A 23,152-nucleotide genomic window follows, 5' to 3' on the forward strand; every position below is an offset into this window, starting at 1 on the left:
TAAGTGTATTAAGTGTGTTTTAGTAAGTGTATTAAGTGTGTTTTAGTAAGTGTATTAAGTGTGTTTTAAGTGTGGTTTGTGAATGTGTGAGTTCAATATGAGATACTATGGATACTGGTGTTTTAACGTACATGACAGTTACACTTTATCAAAGACGAGAGGAACATTGTGTTGATGCAAAAGAAAACATTCATCAAAAATAAAACATAAAGTCTCAGTTTGAACTGGGTTTCAGTTGTTTTAACGGCTCTTCATTGAACCTAGTGTAATGTAATGTATCAGACCCTTTTGTTTCAAATTCAGCATGAAACTGGAAAGAAGAGACGAGGGAGAGGGAGAGGGAGGAGGAGGAGGAGCCAGCGGGTGGTTGAGAACAGGATTTGGAGGTAAGATATACAGATAGGAGGGCCCTTCCTGAGTTGAGCTGTTGGCTGTGTGGAGCTGATCTCTGCTCTCACTCTCACTCTCGCTCTCTCTTTCTTACCTCCCCCGCTCCCATGGACTAAACCTGCACTAAAGTTCAACCTGTTTTCAAAGATTCCAGCCAAGTTTCAAGGTAAGCTGTTTCTCTGTTTCCTCCTGCATGTTGCATGTTTTCACCTGTGTCACACTATCTCCTCAGACTGGGTGTGCAGCAGTGGAGTGTTAGGTCGTCAACCAGTACCATTCTCTGAGAAACATCACTGACATTCACCGAAAATGTGTCAATAATATATATATATATTTTAAAAAAAACTCACAGAAAAAGCCACGCCCCCCTGCTCTTGTCTCTTTTGTGTATGTTTGTATGTTTATCCGCCAAAACTTAAAAAAAGTCAAAGTTTTCTCCATGTGAACCATCAGGCTACTCTAAAATGCCTGGTATGCAGCTGATCTTCACTTGTGAGCAGACAGCAGGGAGTCGGATGAAGCACTGATACCATCTTTCCCTCTCTCCTGTGCTTCTCTAAATTCTTTTGTGCTCAGTGGGTTTGGACACACAGGTCCTGAAACCTGACGAGTAATGACGCCACACCGTTGCAGTGCCAGGATCAGTCCCACAGAGCTCACACTGAACACTCAGGTTCACTGCTGTTCTCTCTTTTCTTGTTGAGCCAGGAACAGAACATGAATAACACTGATGTACGCTGTTGTGCCGACTGTGGTTTTGTCGTGTTAGTGAACTCACCAGCTCTGGGTGTAACTGATAGTTCCTCTTTTTCTGTAGAGCTAAAAAAAAACAAAAAAAAAACACACAAGACAAAGGTTTCATTGAACTCTGCAGATTATACTGCACACACTATAGTGACTTTATGTGAACAGAGTGAATTATCTTCTGTACTGTCACTGCACAGAGAGACTTTAAAGCCACAGCTCTTGTTTATCAGTGCATTAAATACAATTCTGGAAAGTGTCCTTTCTGCCCCCCAAGAAAATATTCACATTTAAGAAGCTGAAAACTCGGAGAGCTTGTTTTAATTACTTAATTATTTTAATTAAGTTGAAAATAGGTTGTGGGTCAGCTTCCTGGCTCTGCTAGTCTACATGCCGATATGTCCTTGGACAAGACTTAACCCCACGGTTCTCCTGAAGGCTGTGCTGGCAAAATGTATGGTTAGTCAAATCTGAAAGATATATATATATAAATGTGACAAAAAAGTCATAGGTTAGTATGTCGCCCAAAATGTGACAAAAAAGTCATAGTATAGTATGTCATCCAAATTGTGACAAAAAAGTCATAGTATAGTATGTCGCCCAAAATGTGACAAAAAAGTCATAGTATAGTATGTCGCCCAAAATGTGACAAAAAAGTCATAGTATAGTATGTCGTCCAAATTGTGACAAAAAAGTCATAGTATAGTATGTCGTCCAAAATGTGTCAAAAAAATTCATAGTATAGTATGTCGTCCAAAATGTGACAAAAAAAGTCATCGCATAGTATGTCGTCCAAAATGTGACAAAAAAAGTCATCGCATAGTATGTCGTCCAAAATGAGTCAAAAAAGTCATCGCATAGTATGTCGTCCAAAATGTGTCAAAAAAGTCATCGCATAGTATGTCGTCCAAAATCATGAAAAAACTTCATAGTATAGTATGTCGTCCAAAATCATGAAAAAACTTCATAGTATAGTATGTCGTCCAAAATGTGACAAAAAAAGTCATAGTATAGTATGTCGTCCAAAATGTGACAAAAAAGTCATAGTATAGTATGTCGTCCAAAATGTGACAAAAAAGTCATAGTATAGTATGTTGTCATAGTATAGTATGTCGTCCAAAATGTGACAAAAAAGTCATAGAATAGTATGTCGTCAAAAATGTGACAAAAAAGTCGTAGTATAGTATGTCGTCCAAAATGTGACAAAAAAGTCATAGTATAGTATGTCGTCCAAAATGTGACAAAAAAGTCATAGTATATTATGTCGTCCAAAATGTGACAAAAAAGTCAAAGTATAGTATGTCGTCCAAAATCACTCAAAAAAGTCATAGTATAGTATGTCGTCCAAAATGTGACAAAAAAGTCATAGTATAGTATGTCGTCCAAAATGTGACAAAAAAGTCATAGTATAGTATGTCGTCCAAAATGTGACAAAAAAGTCATAGTATAGTATGTCGTCCTAGTATAGTATGTCGTCCAAAATGTGACAAAAAAGTCATAGTATAGTATGTCGTCCAAAATGTGACAAAAAAGTCATAGTATAGTATGTCGTCCAAAATGTGACATAAAAGTCATAGTATAGTATGTCGTCCAAAATGTGTCAAAAAAGTCATCGCATAGTATGTCGTCCAAAATCATGAAAAAACTTCATAGTATAGTATGTTGTCCAAAATGTGACAAAAAAGTCATACTATAGTTTGTCGTCCAAAATGTGACAAAAAAGTCATAGGTTAGTATGTCGCCCAAAATGTGACTAAAAAGTCATAGTATAGTATGTCGTCCAAAATGTGACAAAAAAGTCATAGTATAGTATGTCGTCCAAAATGTGACAAAAAAGTCATAGAGTATGTCGTCCAAAATGTGACAAAAAAGTCATAGTATAGCATGTCGTCCAAAATCGGTCAAAAAAGTCATAGGTTAGTATGTCGTCCAAAATCACTCAAAAAAGTCATAGGTTAGTATGTCGCCCAAAATGTGACAAAGAAGTCATAGTATAGTATGTCGTCCAAAATGTGACAAAAAAGTCATAGTATAGTATGTCGTCCAAAATGTGACAAAAAAGTCATAGTATAGTATGTCGTCCAAAATGGGACAAAAAAGTCATAGAGTATGTCGTCCAAAATGTGACAAAAAAGTCATAGGTTAGTATGTCGTCCAAAATCACTCAAAAAAGTCATAGGTTAGTATGTCGTCCAAAATCAGTCAAAAAAGTCATAGTATAGTATGTCGTCCAAAATCGGTCAAAAAAGTCATAGTATAGTATGTCGTCCAAAATCGGTCAAAAAAGTCATCGTATAGTATGTCGTCCAAAATCATGAAAAAACTTCATAGTATAGTATGTTGTCAAAAATGTGACAAAAAAGTCATAGTATAGTATGTCGTCCAAAATGTGACAAAAAAGTCATAGGTTAGTATGTCGCCCAAAATGTGACAAAAAAGTCATAGTATAGTATGTCGTCCAAAATGTGACAAAAAAGTCATAGTATAGTATGTCGCCCAAAATGTGACAAAAAAGTCATAGTATAGTATGTCGTCCAGAATGAGTCAAAAAAGTCATAGAATAGTTTGTCGTCCAAAATTGGTCAAAAAAGTCATAGAATAGTTTGTCGTCCAAAATCGCTGAAAAAAGTCATAGTATAGTATATCGTCCAACATCGCTGAAAAAAGTCATCGTTTAGTATGTTGTCTAAGACGAGACATACATGTCATAGTGTACAACATTGGGTCAGGCATTTAGCTCGCATGGTAAAGCTGCCGCCCCATGTTCAAATACCTCATTGCATCCCTGGTTCGAATCCTGTATCAGCCACCCTTTCCTGCATGTTGTTTCTCCGCTCTACCTCCCCATTTCTTGTCTCTCTCTCCACTCTGCTATCAATTAAAGGCAACGAAAAGCCCAAAAATACAATTAAAAAAAAAGTCATAGTATAGTATGTTGTCCCAAATCACTCAAAAAAGTCATAATATAGTATGTCGTCCAAAATCCGTCAAAAAAGTCATAGTATAGTATGTCGTCCAAAATGTGACAAAAAAGTCATAGAGTATGTCGTCCAAAATGTGCAGAAAGTCATAGTATAGTATGTCGTCCAAAATCACTCAAAAAAGTCATAGGTTAGTATGTCGTCCAAAATCACTCAAAAAAGTCATAATATAGTATGTCGTCCAAAATCCGTCAAAAAAGTCATAGTATAGTATGTCGTCCAAAATGTGCAGAAAGTCATAGTATAGTATGTCGTCCAAAATCGGTCAAAAAAGTCATAGTATAGTACGTCGTCCAAAATGTGACAAAAAAGTCATAGTATAGTATGTCGTCCAAAATCACTCAAAAAAGTCATAGTATAGTATGTCGTCCAAAATGTGACAAAAAAGTCATAGTATAGTATGTCGTCCAAAATGTGACAAAAAAGTCATAGTATAGTATGTCGTCCAAAATGTGACAAAAAAGTCATAGTATAGTATGTCGTCCAAAATCACTCAAAAAAGTCATAGTATAGTATGTCGTCCAAAATGTGACAAAAAAGTCATAGTATAGTATGTCGTCCAAAATGTGACAAAAAAAGTCATAGTATAGTATGTCGTCCAAAATGTGACAAAAAAGTCATAGTATAGTATGTCGTCCAAAATGTGACAAAAAAGTCATAGTATAGTATGTCGTCCAAAATGTGACAAAAAAGTCATAGTATAGTATGTCGTCCAAAATGTGACAAAAAAGTCATAGTATAGTATGTCGTCCAAAATCACTCAAAAAAGTCATAGTATAGTATGTCGTCCAAAATGTGACAAAAAAGTCATAGTATAGTATGTCGTCCAAAATGTGACAAAAAAAGTCATAGTATAGTATGTCGTCCAAAATGTGACAAAAAAGTCATAGTATAGTATGTCGTCCAAAATCACTCAAAAAAGTCATAGTATAGTATGTCGTCCAAAATGTGACAAAAAAGTCATAGAATAGTATGTCGTCCAAAATGTGACAAAAAAGTCATAGAGTATGTCGTCCAAAATGTGCAGAAAGTCATAGTATAGTATGTCGTCCAAAATCGGTCAAAAAAGTCATAGTATAGTACGTCGTCCAAAATGTGACAAAAAAGTCATAGTATAGTATGTCGTCCAAAATCACTCAAAAAAGTCATAGTATAGTATGTCGTCCAAAATGTGACAAAAAAGTCATAGTATAGTATGTCGTCCAAAATGTGACAAAAAAGTCATAGTATAGTATGTCGTCCAAAATGTGACAAAAAAGTCATAGTATAGTATGTCGTCCAAAATCACTCAAAAAAGTCATAGTATAGTATGTCGTCCAAAATGTGACAAAAAAGTCATAGTATAGTATGTCGTCCAAAATGTGACAAAAAAAGTCATAGTATAGTATGTCGTCCAAAATGTGACAAAAAAGTCATAGTATAGTATGTCGTCCAAAATGTGACAAAAAAGTCATAGTATAGTATGTCGTCCAAAATCACTCAAAAAAGTCATAGTATAGTATGTCGTCCAAAATGTGACAAAAAAGTCATAGTATAGTATGTCGTCCAAAATGTGACAAAAAAAGTCATAGTATAGTATGTCGTCCAAAATGTGACAAAAAAGTCATAGTATAGTATGTCGTCCAAAATCACTCAAAAAAGTCATAGTATAGTATGTCGTCCAAAATGTGACAAAAAAGTCATAGTATAGTATGTCGTCCAAAATGTGACAAAAAAATCATAGTATAGTATGTTGTCCAAAATGTGACAAAAAAGTCATAGTATAGTATGTCGTCCAAAATGTGACAAAAAAATCATAGTATAGTATGTCGTCCAAAATGTGACAAAAAAGTCATAGTATAGTATGTCGTCCAAAATGTGACAAAAAAGTCATAGTATAGTATGTCGTCCAAAATGTGACAAAAAAGTCATAGTATAGTATGTCGTCCAAAATGTGACAAAAAAGTCATAGTATAGTATGTCGTCCAAAATGTGTCAAAAAAGTCATAGTATAGTATGTCGTCCAAAATGTGACAAAAAAGTCATAGTATAGTATGTCGTCCAAAATGTGACAAAAAAGTCATAGTATAGTATGTCGTCCAAAATCACTCAAAAAAGTCATAGTATAGTATGTCGTCCAAAATGTGACAAAAAAGTCATAGTATAGTATGTCGTCCAAAATGTGACAAAAAAGTCATAGTATAGTATGTCGTCCAAAATGTGTCAAAAAAGTCATAGTATAGTATGTCGTCCAAAATGTGACAAAAAAGTCATAGTATAGTATGTCGTCCAAAATGTGACAAAAAAGTCATAGTATAGTATGTCGTCCAAAAAGTGACAAAAAAAGTCATAGTATAGTATGTCGTCCAAAAAGTGACAAAAAAGTCATAGTATAGTATGTCGTCCAAAATGTGACAAAAAAAGTCATAGTATAGTATGTCGTCCAAAATGTGACAAAAAAGTCATAGTATAGTATGTCGTCCAAAATGTGACAAAAAATCATAGTATAGTATGTCGTCCAAAATGTGACAAAAAAGTCATAGTATAGTATGTCGTCCAAAATGTGACAAAAAAGTCATAGTATAGTATGTCGTCCAAAATGTGACAAAAAAGTCATAGTATAGTATGTCGTCCAAAATGTGACAAAAAAGTCATAGTATAGTATGTCGTCCAAAATGTGACAAAAAAGTCATAGTATAGTATGTCGTCAAAAATGTGACAAAAAAGTCATAGTATAGTATGTCGTCCAAAATGTGACAAAAAAGTCATAGTATAGTATGTCGTCCAAAATGTGACAAAAAAAGTCATAGTATAGTATGTCGTCCAAAATGTGACAAAAAAGTCAAAGTATAGTATGTCGTCCAAAATGTGACAAAAAAGTCATAGTATAGTATGTCGTCCAAAATGTGACAAAAAAGTCATAGTATAGTATGTCGTCCAAAATGTGACAAAAAAGTCATAGTATAGTATGTCGTCCAAAATGTGACAAAAAAGTCATAGTATAGTATGTCGTCCAAAATCACTCAAAAAAGTCATAGTATAGTATGTCGTCCAAAATGTGACAAAAAAGTCATAGTATAGTATGTCGTCCAAAATGTGACAAAAAAGTCATAGTATAGTATGTCGTCCAAAATGTGTCAAAAAAGTCATAGTATAGTATGTCGTCCAAAATGTGACAAAAAAGTCATAGTATAGTATGTCGTCCAAAATGTGACAAAAAAGTCATAGTATAGTATGTCGTCCAAAAAGTGACAAAAAAAGTCATAGTATAGTATGTCGTCCAAAAAGTGACAAAAAAGTCATAGTATAGTATGTCGTCCAAAATGTGACAAAAAAAGTCATAGTATAGTATGTCGTCCAAAATGTGACAAAAAAGTCATAGTATAGTATGTTGTCCAAAATGTGACAAAAAAAGTCATAGTATAGTATGTCGTCCAAAATGTGACAAAAAAGTCAAAGTATAGTATGTCGTCCAAAATGTGACAAAAAAGTCATAGTATAGTATGTCGTCCAAAATGTGACAAAAAAGTCATAGTATAGTATGTCGTCCAAAATGTGACAAAAAAAGTCATAGTATAGTATGTCGTCCAAAATGTGACAAAAAAGTCATAGTATAGTATGTCGTCCAAAATCACTCAAAAAAGTCATAGTATAGTATGTCGTCCAAAATGTGACAAAAAAGTCATAGTATAGTATGTCGTCCAAAATGTGACAAAAAAATCATAGTATAGTATGTTGTCCAAAATGTGACAAAAAAGTCATAGTATAGTATGTCGTCCAAAATGTGACAAAAAAATCATAGTATAGTATGTCGTCCAAAATGTGACAAAAAAGTCATAGTATAGTATGTCGTCCAAAATGTGACAAAAAAGTCATAGTATAGTATGTCGTCCAAAATGTGACAAAAAAGTCATAGTATAGTATGTCGTCCAAAATGTGACAAAAAAGTCATAGTATAGTATGTCGTCCAAAATGTGTCAAAAAAGTCATAGTATAGTATGTCGTCCAAAATGTGACAAAAAAGTCATAGTATAGTATGTCGTCCAAAATGTGACAAAAAAGTCATAGTATAGTATGTCGTCCAAAATCACTCAAAAAAGTCATAGTATAGTATGTCGTCCAAAATGTGACAAAAAAGTCATAGTATAGTATGTCGTCCAAAATGTGACAAAAAAGTCATAGTATAGTATGTCGTCCAAAATGTGTCAAAAAAGTCATAGTATAGTATGTCGTCCAAAATGTGACAAAAAAGTCATAGTATAGTATGTCGTCCAAAATGTGACAAAAAAGTCATAGTATAGTATGTCGTCCAAAAAGTGACAAAAAAAGTCATAGTATAGTATGTCGTCCAAAAAGTGACAAAAAAGTCATAGTATAGTATGTCGTCCAAAATGTGACAAAAAAAGTCATAGTATAGTATGTCGTCCAAAATGTGACAAAAAAGTCATAGTATAGTATGTCGTCCAAAATGTGACAAAAAAGTCATAGTATAGTATGTCGTCCAAAATGTGACAAAAAAGTCATAGTATAGTATGTCGTCCAAAATGTGACAAAAAAGTCATAGTATAGTATGTCGTCCAAAATGTGACAAAAAAGTCATAGTATAGTATGTCGTCCAAAATGTGACAAAAAAGTCATAGTATAGTATGTCGTCCAAAATGTGACAAAAAAGTCATAGTATAGTATGTCGTCAAAAATGTGACAAAAAAGTCATAGTATAGTATGTCGTCCAAAATGTGACAAAAAAGTCATAGTATAGTATGTCGTCCAAAATGTGACAAAAAAAGTCATAGTATAGTATGTCGTCCAAAATGTGACAAAAAAGTCAAAGTATAGTATGTCGTCCAAAATGTGACAAAAAAGTCATAGTATAGTATGTCGTCCAAAATGTGACAAAAAAAGTCATAGTATAGTATGTCGTCCAAAATGTGACAAAAAAGTCATAGTATAGTATGTCGTCCAAAATGTGACAAAAAAGTCATAGTATAGTATGTCGTCCAAAATCACTCAAAAAAGTCATAGTATAGTATGTCGTCCAAAATGTGACAAAAAAGTCATAGTATAGTATGTCGTCCAAAATGTGACAAAAAAGTCATAGTATAGTATGTCGTCCAAAATGTGTCAAAAAAGTCATAGTATAGTATGTCGTCCAAAATGTGACAAAAAAGTCATAGTATAGTATGTCGTCCAAAATGTGACAAAAAAGTCATAGTATAGTATGTCGTCCAAAAAGTGACAAAAAAAGTCATAGTATAGTATGTCGTCCAAAAAGTGACAAAAAAGTCATAGTATAGTATGTCGTCCAAAATGTGACAAAAAAAGTCATAGTATAGTATGTCGTCCAAAATGTGACAAAAAAGTCATAGTATAGTATGTTGTCCAAAATGTGACAAAAAAAGTCATAGTATAGTATGTCGTCCAAAATGTGACAAAAAAGTCAAAGTATAGTATGTCGTCGTAAATGTGACAAAAAAGTCATAGTATAGTATGTTGTCCAAAATGTGACAAAAAAAGTCATAGTATAGTATGTCGTCCAAAATGTGACAAAAAAGTCATAGTATAGTATGTCGTCCAAAATGTGACAAAAAAGTCATAGTATAGTATGTCGTCCAAAATGTGACAAAAAAGTCATAGTATAGTATGTCGTCCAAAATGTGACAAAAAAAGTCATAGTATAGTATGTCGTCCAAATGTGACAAAAAAGTCATAGTATAGTATGTCGTCCAAAATGTGACAAAAAAGTCATAGTATAGTATGTCGTCCAAAATGTGACAAAAAAGTCATAGTATAGTATGTCGTAAAAAAGTGACAAAAAAGTCATAGTATAGTATGTCGTCCAAAATGTGACAAAAAAGTCATAGTATAGTATGTCGTCCAAAATGTGACAAAAAAGTCATAGTATAGTATGTCGTCCAAAATGAGTCAAAAAAGTCATAGTATAGTATGTCGTCCAAAATGTGACAAAAAAGTCATAGTATAGTATGTCGTCCAAAATGTGACAAAAAAGTCATAGTATAGTATGTCGTCAAAAATGTGACAAAAAAGTCATAGTATAGTATGTCGTCAAAATGTGACAAAAAAGTCATAGTATAGTATGTCGTCCAAAATGTGACAAAAAAGTCATAGTATAGTATGTCGTCCAAAATGTGACAAAAAAGTCATAGTATAGTATGTCGTCCAAAATGTGACCAAAAAAGTCATAGTAATAGTATGTCGTCCAAAATGTGACAAAAAAAGTCATAGTATAGTATGTCGTCCAAAATGTGACAAAAAAGTCATAGTATAGTTGTCGTCTAAAATGTGACAAAAAAAGTCATAGTATAGTATGTCGTCCAAAATGTGACAAAAAAAGTCATAGTATAGTATGTCGTCCAAAATGTGACAAAAAAGTCATAGTATAGTATGTCGTCCAAAATGTGACAAAAAAGTCATAGTATAGTATGCTCGTCCAAAATGTGACAAAAAAAGTCATAGTATAGTATGTCGTCCAAAATGTGACAAAAAAGTCATAGTATAGTATGTCGTCCAAAATGTGACAAAAAAGTCATAGTATAGTATGTCGTCAAAAATGTGACAAAAAAGTCATAGTATAGTATGTCGTCCAAAATGTGACAAAAAAGTCATAGTATAGTATGTCGTCCAAAATGTGACAAAAAAGTCATAGTATAGTATGTCGTCCAAAATGTGACAAAAAAGTCATAGTATAGTGTCGTCTAAATGTGACAAAAAAGTCATAGTATAGTATGTCGTCCAAAATGTGACAAAAAAAGTCATAGTATAGTATGTCGTCCAAAATGTGACAAAAAAAGTCATAGTATAGTATGTCGTCCAAAATGTGACAAAAAAGTCATAGTATAGTATGTCGTCCAAAATGTGACAAAAAAGTCATAGTATAGTATGTCGTCCAAAATGTGACAAAAAAGTCATAGTATAGTATGTCGTCCAAAATGTGACAAAAAAGTCATAGTATAGTATGTCGTCCAAAAATGTGACAAAAAAGTCATAGTATAGTATGTCGTCCAAAATGTGACAAAAAAGTCATAGTATTAGTATGTCGTCCAAAATGTGACAAAAAAGTCATAGTATAGTATGTCGTCCAAAATGTGACAAAAAAGTCATAGTATAGTATGTCGTCCAAAATGTGACAAAAAAGTCATAGTATAGTATGTCGTCCAAAATGTGACAAAAAAGTCATAGTATAGTATGTCGTCCAAAATGTGACAAAAAAGTCATAGTATAGTATGTCGTCCAAAATGTGACAAAAAAGTCATAGTATAGTATGTCGTCCAAAATGTGACAAAAAAGTCATAGTATAGTATGTCGTCCAAAATGTGACAAAAAAGTCATAGTATAGTATGTCGTCCAAAATGTGACAAAAAAGTCATAGTATAGTATGTCGTCCAAAATGTGACAAAAAAGTCATAGTATAGTATGTCGTCCAAAATGTGACAAAAAAGTCATAGTATAGTATGTCGTCCAAAATGTGACAAAAAAGTCATAGTATAGTATGTCGTCCAAAATGTGACAAAAAAGTCATAGTATAGTATGTCGTCCAAATCAAAAAGTCTAGTATAGTATGTCGTCCAAAATGTGACAAAAAAGTCATAGTATAGTATGTCGTCCAAAATGTGACAAAAAAAGTCATAGTATAGTATGTCGTCCAAAATGTGACAAAAAAGTCATAGTATAGTATGTCGTCCAAAATGTGACAAAAAAGTCATAGTATAGTATGTCGTCCAAAATGTGACAAAAAAGTCATAGTATAGTATGTCGTCCAAAATGTGACAAAAAAGTCATAGTATAGTATGTCGTCCAAAATGTGACAAAAAAGTCATAGTATAGTATGTCGTCCAAAATGTGACAAAAAAGTCATAGTATAGTATGTCGTCCAAAATGTGACAAAAAGTCATAGTATAGTATGTCGTCCAAAATGTGACAAAAAAGTCATAGTATAGTATGTCGTCCAAATGTGACAAAAAAGTCATAGTATAGTATGTCGTCCAAAATGTGACAAAAAAAGTCATAGTATAGTATGTCGTCCAAAATGTGACAAAAAAGTCATAGTATAGTATGTCGTCCAAAATGTGACAAAAAAAGTCATAGTATAGTATGTCGTCCAAAATGTGACAAAAAAGTCATAGTATAGTATGTCGTCCAAAATGTGACAAAAAAGTCATAGTATAGTATGTCGTCCAAAATGTGACAAAAAAGTCATAGTATAGTATGTCGTCCAAAAATGTGACAAAAAAGTCATAGTATAGTATGTCGTCCAAAATGTGACAAAAAAGTCATAGTATAGTATGTCGTCCAAAATGTGACAAAAAAGTCATAGTATAGTATGTCGTCCAAAATGTGACAAAAAAGTCATAGTATAGTATGTCGTCCAAAATGTGACAAAAAAGTCATAGTATAGTATGTCGTCCAAAATGTGACAAAAAAGTCATAGTAAGTATGTCGTCCAAAATGTGACAAAAAAGTCATAGTATAGTATGTCGTCCAAAATGTGACAAAAAGTCATAGTATAGTATGTCGTCCAAAATGTGACAAAAAAGTCATAGTATAGTATGTCGTCCAAAATGTGACAAAAAAGTCATAGTATAGTATGTCGTCCAAAAATGTGACAAAAAAGTCATAGTATAGTATGTCGTCCAAAATGTGACAAAAAAGTCATAGTATAGTATGTCGTCCAAAATGTGACAAAAAAGTCATAGTATAGTATGTCGTCCAAAATGTGACAAAAAAGTCATAGTATAGTATGTCGTCCAAAATGTGACAAAAAAGTCATAGTATAGTATGTCGTCAAAAATGTGACAAAAAAGTCATAGTATAGTATGTCGTCCAAAATGTGACAAAAAAGTCATAGTATAGTATGTCGTCCAAAATGTGACAAAAAAGTCATAGTATAGTATGTCGTCAAAATGTGACAAAAAAGTCATAGTATAGTATGTCGTCCAAAATTGTGACAAAAAAGTCATAGTATAGTATGTCGTCCAAAATGTGACAAAAAAGTCATAGTATAGTATGTCGTCAAAAATGTGACAAAAAAGTCATAGTATAGTATGTCGTCCAAATGTGACAAAAAAGTCACAGTATAGTATGTCGTCCAAAATGTGACAAAAAAGTCATAGTATAGTATGTCGTCCAAAATGTGTCAAAAAAGTCATAGTATAGTATGTCGTCCAAAATGTGACAAAAAAGTCATAGTATAGTATGTCGTCCAAAATGTGACAAAAAGTCCATAGTATAGTATGTCGTCAAAATGTGACAAAAAAGTCATAGTATAGTATGTCGTCAAAAATGTGACAAAAAAGTCATAGTATAGTATGTCGTCCAAAATGTGACCAAAAAGTCATAGTATAGTATGTCGTCCAAAATGTGACAAAAAAGTCATAGTATAGTATGTCGTCCAAAATGTGACAAAAAAGTCATAGTATAGTATGTCGTCCAAAATGTGACAAAAAAGTCATAGTATAGTGTCGTCTAAATGTGACAAAAAAAGTCATAGTATAGTATGTCGTCCAAAATGTGACAAAAAAAGTCATAGTATAGTATGTCGTCAAAAATGTGACAAAAAAGTCATAGTATAGTATGTCGTCCAAAATGTGACAAAAAAGTCATAGTATAGTATGTCGTCAAAAATGTGACAAAAAAAGTCATAGTATAGTATGTCGTCAAAAATGTGACAAAAAAGTCATAGTATAGTATGTCGTCCAAAATGTGACAAAAAAGTCATAGTATAGTATGTCGTCCAAAATGTGACAAAAAAGTCATAGTATAGTATGTCGTCCAAAATGTGACAAAAAAGTCATAGTACTAGTATGTCGTCCAAAATGTGACAAAAAAGTCATAGTATAGTATGTCGTCCAAAATGTGACAAAAAAGTCATAGTATAGTATGTCGTCCAAAATGTGACAAAAAAAGTCATAGTATAGTATGTCGTCCAAAATGTGACAAAAAAGTCATAGTACAGTATGTCGTCCAAAATGTGACAAAAAAGTCATAGTATAGTATGTCGTCCAAAATGTGACAAAAAAGTCATAGTATAGTATGTCGTACAAAATGTGACAAAAAAGTCATAGTATAGTATGTCGTCCAAAATGTGTGACAAAAAAGTCATAGTATAGTATGTCGTCCAAAATGTGACAAAAAAGTCATAGTATAGTATGTCGTCCAAAATGAGTCAAAAAAGTCATAGTATAGTATGTCGTCCAAATGTGACAAAAAAGTCATAGTATAGTATGTCGTCCAAAATGTGACAAAAAAGTCATAGTATAGTATGTCGTCAAAAATGTGACAAAAAAGTCATAGTATAGTATGTCGTCAAAAATGTGACAAAAAAGTCATAGTATAGTATGTCGTCCAAAATGTAACAAAAAAGTCATAGTATAGTATGTCGTCCAAAATGTGACAAAAAAGTCATAGTATAGTATGTCGTCCAAAATGTGACAAAAAAGTCATAGTACAGTATGTCGTCCAAAATGTGACAAAAAAGTCATAGTATAGTATGTCGTCCAAAATGTGACAAAAAAGTCATAGTATAGTATGTCGTCCAAAATGTGACAAAAAAAGTCATAGTATAGTATGTCGTCCAAAATGTGACAAAAAAGTCATAGTATAGTATGTTGTCCAAAATGTGACAAAAAAAGTCATAGTATAGTATGTCGTCCAAAATGTGACAAAAAAGTCAAAGTATAGTATGTCGTCGTAAATGTGACAAAAAAGTCATAGTATAGTATGTTGTCCAAAATGTGACAAAAAAAGTCATAGTATAGTATGTCGTCCAAAATGTGACAAAAAAGTCATAGTATAGTATGTCGTCCAAAATGTGACAAAAAAGTCATAGTACAGTATGTCGTCCAAAATGTGACAAAAAAGTCATAGTATAGTATGTCGTCCAAAATGTGACAAAAAAGTCATAGTATAGTATGTCGTCCAAAATGTGACAAAAAAGTCATAGTATAGTATGTCGTCCAAAATGTGACAAAAAAGTCATAGTATAGTATGTCGTCCAAAATGTGACAAAAAAGTCATAGTATAGTATGTCGTAAAAAATGTGACAAAAAAGTCATAGTATAGTATGTCGTCCAAAATGTGACAAAAAAGTCACAGTATAGTATGTCGTCCAAAATGTGACAAAAAAGTCATAGTATAGTATGTCGTCCAAAATGAGTCAAAAAGTCATAGTATAGTATGTCGTCCAAAATGTGACAAAAAAGTCATAGTATAGTATGTCGTCCAAAATGTGACAAAAAAGTCATAGTATAGTATGTCGTCAAAAATGTGACAAAAAAGTCATAGTATAGTATGTCGTCAAAAATGTGACAAAAAAGTCATAGTATAGTATGTCGTCCAAAATGTGACAAAAAAGTCATAGTATAGTATGTCGTCCAAAATGTGACAAAAAAGTCATAGTATAGTATGTCGTCCAAAATGTGACAAAAAAAGTCATAGTATAGTATGTCGTCCAAAATGTGACAAAAAAAGTCATAGTATAGTATGTCGTCCAAAATGTGACAAAAAAGTCATAGTATAGTGTCGTCTAAAATGTGACAAAAAAAGTCATAGTATAGTATGTCGTCCAAAATGTGACAAAAAAAGTCATAGTATAGTATGTCGTCCAAATGTGACAAAAAATTCATAGTATAGTATGTCGTCCAAAATGTGGACAAAAAAGTCATAGTATAGTAGCTCGTCCAAAATGTGACAAAAAAAAGTCATAGTATAGTATGTCGTCAAAATGTGACAAAAAAGTCATAGTATAGTATGTCGTCAAAAATGTGACAAAAAAGTCATAGTATAGTATGTCGTCAAAAATGTGACAAAAAAGTCATAGTATAGTATGTCGTCCAAAATGTGACAAAAAAGTCATAGTATAGTATGTCGTCCAAAATGTGACAAAAAAGTCATAGTATAGTATGTCGTCCAAAATGTGACAAAAAAGTCATAGTATAGTATGTCGTCCAAAATGTGACAAAAAAGTCATAGTATAGTGTCGTCTAAAATGTGACAAAAAAAGTCATAGTATAGTATGTCGTCCAAAATGTGACAAAAAAAGTCATAGTATAGTATGTCGTCAAAAATGTGACAAAAAAGTCATAGTATAGTATGTCGTCCAAAATGTGACAAAAAAGTCATAGTATAGTATGTCGTCAAAAATGTGACAAAAAAAGTCATAGTATAGTATGTCGTCAAAATGTGACAAAAAAGTCATAGTATAGTATGTCGTCCAAAATGTGACAAAAAAGTCATAGTATAGTATGTCGTCCAAAATGTGACAAAAAAGTCATAGTATAGTATGTCGTCCAAAATGTGACAAAAAAGTCATAGTACAGTATGTCGTCCAAAATGTGACAAAAAAGTCATAGTATAGTATGTCGTCCAAAATGTGACAAAAAAGTCATAGTATAGTATGTCGTCCAAAATGTGACAAAAAAAGTCATAGTATAGTATGTCGTCAAAAATGTGACAAAAAAGTCATAGTATAGTATGTCGTCCAAAATGTGACAAAAAAGTCATAGTATAGTATGTCGTCCAAAATGTGACAAAAAAAGTCATAGTATAGTATGTCGTCCAAAATGTGACAAAAAAGTCATAGTATAGTATGTTGTCCAAAATGTGACAAAAAAAGTCATAGTATAGTATGTCGTCCAAAATGTGACAAAAAAGTCAAAGTATAGTATGTCGTCGTAAATGTGACAAAAAAGTCATAGTATAGTATGTTGTCCAAAATGTGACAAAAAAAGTCATAGTATAGTATGTCGTCCAAAATGTGACAAAAAAGTCATAGTATAGTATGTCGTCCAAAATGTGACAAAAAAGTCATAGTACAGTATGTCGTCCAAAATGTGACAAAAAAGTCATAGTATAGTATGTCGTCCAAAATGTGACAAAAAAAGTCATAGTATAGTATGTCGTCCAAAATGTGACAAAAAAGTCATAGTATAGTATGTCGTCCAAAATGTGACAAAAAAGTCATAGTATAGTATGTCGTCCAAAATGTGACAAAAAAGTCATAGTATAGTATGTCGTAAAAAATGTGACAAAAAAGTCATAGTATAGTATGTCGTCCAAAATGTGACAAAAAAGTCACAGTATAGTATGTCGTCCAAAATGTGACAAAAAAGTCATAGTATAGTATGTCGTCCAAAATGAGTCAAAAAAGTCATAGTATAGTATGTCGTCCAAAATGTGACAAAAAAGTCATAGTATAGTATGTCGTCCAAAATGTGACAAAAAAGTCATAGTATAGTATGTCGTCAAAAATGTGACAAAAAAGTCATAGTATAGTATGTCGTCAAAAATGTGACAAAAAAGTCATAGTATAGTATGTCGTCCAAAATGTGACAAAAAAGTCATAGTATAGTATGTCGTCCAAAATGTGACAAAAAAGTCATAGTATAGTATGTCGTCCAAAATGTGACAAAAAAAGTCATAGTATAGTATGTCGTCCAAAATGTGACAAAAAAGTCATAGTATAGTATGTCGTCCAAAATGTGACAAAAAAGTCATAGTATAGTATGTCGTCCAAAATGTGACAAAAAAGTCATAGTATAGTATGTCGTAAAAAATGTGACAAAAAAGTCATAGTATAGTATGTCGTCCAAAATGTGACAAAAAAGTCACAGTATAGTATGTCGTCCAAAATGTGACAAAAAAGTCATAGTATAGTATGTCGTCCAAAATGAGTCAAAAAAGTCATAGTATAGTATGTCGTCCAAAATGTGACAAAAAAGTCATAGTATAGTATGTCGTCCAAAATGTGACAAAAAAGTCATAGTATAGTATGTCGTCAAAAATGTGACAAAAAAGTCATAGTATAGTATGTCGTCAAAAATGTGACAAAAAAGTCATAGTATAGTATGTCGTCCAAAATGTGACAAAAAAGTCATAGTATAGTATGTCGTCCAAAATGTGACAAAAAAGTCATAGTATAGTATGTCGTCCAAAATGTGACAAAAAAAGTCATAGTATAGTATGTCGTCCAAAATGTGACAAAAAAAGTCATAGTATAGTATGTCGTCCAAAATGTGACAAAAAAGTCATAGTATAGTGTCGTCTAAAATGTGACAAAAAAAGTCATAGTATAGTATGTCGTCCAAAATGTGACAAAAAAAGTCATAGTATAGTATGTCGTCCAAAATGTGACAAAAAATTCATAGTATAGTATGTCGTCCAAAATGTGACAAAAAAGTCATAGTATAGTATCTCGTCCAAAATGTGACAAAAAAAGTCATAGTATAGTATGTCGTCCAAAATGTGACAAAAAAGTCATAGTATAGTATGTCGTCCAAAATGTGACAAAAAAGTCATAGTATAGTATGTCGTCCAAAATGTGACAAAAAAGTCATAGTATAGTATGTCGTAAAAAATGTGACAAAAAAGTCATAGTATAGTATGTCGTCCAAAATGTGACAAAAAAGTCATAGTATAGTATGTCGTCCAAAATGTGACAAAAAAGTCATAGTATAGTATGTCGTCCAAAATGAGTCAAAAAAGTCATAGTATAGTATGTCGTCCAAAATGTGACAAAAAAGTCATAGTATAGTATGTCGTCCAAAATGTGACAAAAAAGTCATAGTATAGTATGTCGTCAAAAATGTGACAAAAAAGTCATAGTATAGTATGTCGTCCAAAATGTGACAAAAAAGTCATAGTATAGTATGTCGTCCAAAATGTGACAAAAAAGTCATAGTATAGTATGTCGTCCAAAATGTGACAAAAAAGTCATAGTATAGTATGTCGTCCAAAATGTGACAAAAAAGTCATAGTATAGTATCCATCATCTACAGGTAGAACATGCAAACTCCATGCATAAAGACCCATGATCTAACATATTGTTCTTTAAAACACATGACATTTTTACACACCACTTATATGTATACATATGTATATATATATATATATATATATACATATATATATATACATACATACATATTTTTATGTGTGTTTGTGTGTGTATGTGGTGATGAAAACAACAAATCAGAAAAATTATTTCCTATTCCATTTCTGTCAAATGGAATTATTTTTTATTTTAAATCTCTCACACCTTTTAAGTAAAGTATCACAGCAGCATTATTATATCAGCTTTAAAGTTAAGTTAAGTAAGTTATGTTAAAGTTCTCTTCTTTCTCTCTGCAGATGAGTGACCAGGAAAGCAGCACCTCAGCTTCTCAAACAGAGGGAGAAGTGGAGGATGAGCTGGAGGAGGAAGGAAGTAAAGATGAGAAACTGAGCCACACTGCAGCTCCCAGTCTGTCCGAGTTCTCCTCCACACTGCGCGCTGTCATACGCATCAAACAGAAGTACCAGGTCTTGAAGAAGCGGCGTATTGAGATGAACCAGGCACTGGGAGGAGCAGAATTCCTCACAGGAGCCCCAGCACGAACAAGCCCGAAAATCTTCACGTTTGACGGAGCTGCCCCTCTGTCTGCTGTTCCTCAGAAGAAAAAGAAGCGAAGGAAAAGGAGGGTGTTGTTTCCTAACAGAGCGCGGCACAGAGCCTCGCCAAAACAGGAACACAGCCGAGCAAAATACTGTCTTTACCTGCTCTTTTTCATCGTCTTTCTCCAGGTAAAGGATTTCAACCTTTAATGTACAAATTATTTTAGCTTATATAGCTTTTTCTATTATTATGTATTACACTGGATGCCTCTCTATTCGCCATTGCATGAATAATCAGGAGAAGCCAGATAGTAGTAGTTTATTATTGGTGTTTTACTGCACGTCCACCCACACCTGCAACTGTGCACCCACTGGACTCAAATTGTAGCGACAATAAACCCTAAATGAAAAAGCTGAAGCGTGATGCATGCGTAAAATAAAAGTCCATTCAAGTTTATGCCATTTATTAAAGAAAATGATTACTGACAAACTGTAACAGATATCATACATAAAACTAAGATATATTACGGATATTTACAGTGTAAAACATTTGTTTAAAAAAATCGACCATGTTGATTTATCAATGAAAACCACACGCCTGTGACTCAAAGGATATTCAACATGCTTTTGAACGATATTATAAAGATCTGTGAACCCAGTCAGCCATGGCAGATATTCCAACGACAGAGACTTTTCTGAGTTCACTAGATCTACCGTCTACAGGAGAACAACCAAACAAAGAAATGATGGCTGAGATAATGGCAGAAGAGCTGAATAAAGCCATCTCAGAAGTGTATTCATTAATATTTGACCGTACCTCTCTATCAGCATGTGTCAGCTCTGCCTCCAGCTATTTCTATTATTGTCTAATAGCTCTTCACAGGCTATAAATATGCACTGAGCTATTAGCGTGGACATGTCCCGTCATGTCAGTGTTGAACAATTCACTTTGAACAAACTGATGACATCTGAGAACTGATTGGACAACATGGTGCAAACTTTAATTTGTCTGAATAAAATCACACGTATCAAGTCACAAGCTTTTATAGCCACAATTGAGTTAGCCTTTTTTTTGCCCTCTATTTAGTCATTGGAGGTATAATCATTTCCATCTTGTAGACTTTGAATGTGTGTCTGTTCTCGGTTATTCTAAAAGGTTTCGTGCTATGGTGTCTACAACGTGACATGGTCACCTGGTCACCTCATTTAAAATGAGAATCTATTGATCATGTCATCATTATTGGCTTCTAAGTAGCTTAATTGATTCACTTGTCTTGGAAGGTAATTGGATGTTACATTCAAATATTAACTGTACTGTGATGAAACACACCATGAGTGTAGTCACATCATTCATTTGTTGCACACCAAGAAAGTAAATGAAGATAGTGAAGGAAGAGTTCCTTAAACCTGAATATTTTTAGTGTTTTGAAAATACAGAAATGCAGTATTTTATTGTAATTTCTGTATCACGTTTATAACATTTTGTATTTAGCTCCCACTGAAGTCACATACTGTTGCTTTAATGCAGCAAACAAATCACGATGAAAGCAGATGTTTGATGAGTGGATAGATGACTCACTTCAACATTACTCTTAAACTTAGTGGGTCAATTTCTGTCAGTCTGACCATTCAACAGAAGGACGGAGGTCCAGGCATCGTGTGGGAACACCAGAGGATCCATTCTTTCTGTTACAGGGTCTCTCAAGTCCTTAAAGGTCTGTGTAATTTACCAACGCCGTTTTCAAACATGAACTCCAGATTATATCAGGAAGTCTGGGTCCAGACATTCTTCATTGTTAATCATTCACTCATGAAAAATGCAGCAGGAGATTGTCTGGGTGAGATTGAGATTGCCTTTTCCCTCGCTGTGGATTCCGTGCACTCTCCGGAGATTATACAAGGGAAGAAGGATCATCTTTGCAGAATGCAAAATGCCTCAAGCAACTTCTGTGGTTTCTCTTTCCAGACAATCTCTTTAAAATCTCTCCCTTGTCTGTTTCCAGGTGTACAATGCGATCGAAAACCTTGATGACCATGTACTGAAGTATGACCTGGACGGTCTGGAGAAGACACTGAGGAGAGAAGTGTTTGGACAGCAGGGAGCAGTGGAGGGTCTGCTGTCCCACCTGAAGGACTACCTGTCCACCTACGTCCACAACAAGCCTCTAGTGGTGTCCCTGCATGGCGCCAGTGGAGTGGGCAAGAGCCACCTGGGACGACTCCTGGCTGGACACTTTCGCTCTGTGGTTGGTGAACCACTGGTGCTGCAGTACTACGTCCTCCACCACTGCCCCCAGGAGGCCGACGCCCTGCACTGCGCCCGCAACCTCTCCACGCTCATCTCACAGGTCGTGAAACGTGCCGAGGAGGAGGAGAAGATCCCGCTTTTCATCTTTGACGAGGTGGAGCACATGCATGAAGAGATCCTGGACACACTGTGGCAGCTCGTGGCCACCAAGCAGTCCAACGAGTACTTGAACGCCATCTACCTGTTTCTGAGCAACCTGGGTCAGGAACACATCACCAAACATATGCTACACAACTCGAGTACCTCTATGACGATGACAGGATCCAGTCGCCATAGTAACCTCATAAAAGAGCTGACTCCAATATTACGCAACAACATGGAGAAGCTTCACCCACTGTGGACAGAGGCCACCATCTTACCTCTGGGCCTCCTGGAGAAAGATCACGTGATGGAGTGTTTCTTGGAGGAAATGACTCGAGAGGGTTTCTACCCGGATCATACCAACATAGAGCGCCTGGCAGGGGAGATTGAATATTACCACACTGTCGGGGGGCACAAATATTCCAAGACAGGCTGCAAGCAAGTGGTGGCAAAGGTCAACCTGCTGTGAGAAGCTCTGCAGGAAATGTTTGGATGCTTCACATTCTTTATGAAGAAAGAGTGCGAGAGTGAAGTGAGTGGAGTTACGAAACTTGAATGACAATTCAGTGGGTAAAGGAGGCTTTGGTGGGGTCCATTCCACACGTTTGGCTCTGGTTAGTTTGCATTAGTTAAGTATCTGAAGTGTCTGAAGCTGAATCAACGTTTTGATGGTTTTATAAAACATTCATTAAACGTGGACACTGTCAAGTTTCCAGTGGGACTGTTTCTTCACAGGAAAATGCTTTTACATGAGAGATATTGTACTGGATGGATTGTTAGTTTTTAGTTCAGTCTTCCTGATCCCCTGAGGATTAACACTGGTGATTTTACTGATTCTAAATCTTATTTCCAGTCAGAAGTTAAATATACCTTGTTTGATCTCTGGTTGACTGGTACAAAATTTGGTTCAGGCAATTAACTGAACTTAAAGTAGAAGAAAGTAGGCAGGATTAACTAGGAAATGAGTTGATTGTTGAGATGTCACACCGTGTCAGAACGCTCTGTTTAGGTCCAGGAACACGTTGTAGGAGATGTCAGGCGAGGCAACTAATCACCAGGCTTTAAAAAGAGCTCAATAACAGTTTAAAATGATAGATGTTGTTGTGGAGCAGTATCACAACTCAAGTAAATGTACTTAGTGTCAACCTGGTTAAGGATTTATTTTAAGTTGTGTACGATTTGTGTTTGTTGCATCTTTGGGAACTTTTCTGGTATAAACACTGACTAAGTAGAGACCAAAACCTGGTCCTAGTCATGCAGAACCTGGTTATGGTGTATTTCTATA

General features: G+C 34.1%; 1 protein-coding gene across 1 annotated transcript; it reads left to right on the forward strand.

Moving 5' to 3' along the window:
- The first annotated feature begins 413 nt into the window (after nucleotides 1–413).
- Nucleotides 414–22,578, forward strand: tor4aa (torsin family 4, member Aa). Its single transcript, XM_058617347.1, has 3 exons — nucleotides 414–556; nucleotides 19,236–19,667; nucleotides 21,482–22,578. Exons 2-3 carry the CDS (start codon nucleotides 19,236–19,238, stop codon nucleotides 22,334–22,336), a joined length of 1,287 nt encoding a protein of 428 aa, XP_058473330.1. The 5' UTR covers nucleotides 414–556; the 3' UTR covers nucleotides 22,337–22,578.
- The last annotated feature ends 574 nt before the right edge of the window (nucleotides 22,579–23,152 follow it).

Source organism: Solea solea, chromosome 19 (assembly GCF_958295425.1).
Source record: "Solea solea chromosome 19, fSolSol10.1, whole genome shotgun sequence".
Classification (NCBI taxonomy): domain Eukaryota; kingdom Metazoa; phylum Chordata; class Actinopteri; order Pleuronectiformes; family Soleidae; genus Solea; species Solea solea.

Bases quoted from the DNA above. Each gene is read 5' to 3' on its own strand.
- tor4aa (XM_058617347.1), top strand. From the start codon at position 19,236: ATGAGTGACCAGGAAAGCAGCACCTCAGCTTCTCAAACAGAGGGAGAA. The intron at 19,668-21,481 runs GTAAAGGATTTC...GTCTGTTTCCAG, and splicing joins TTTTCATCGTCTTTCTCCAG to GTGTACAATGCGATCGAAAA.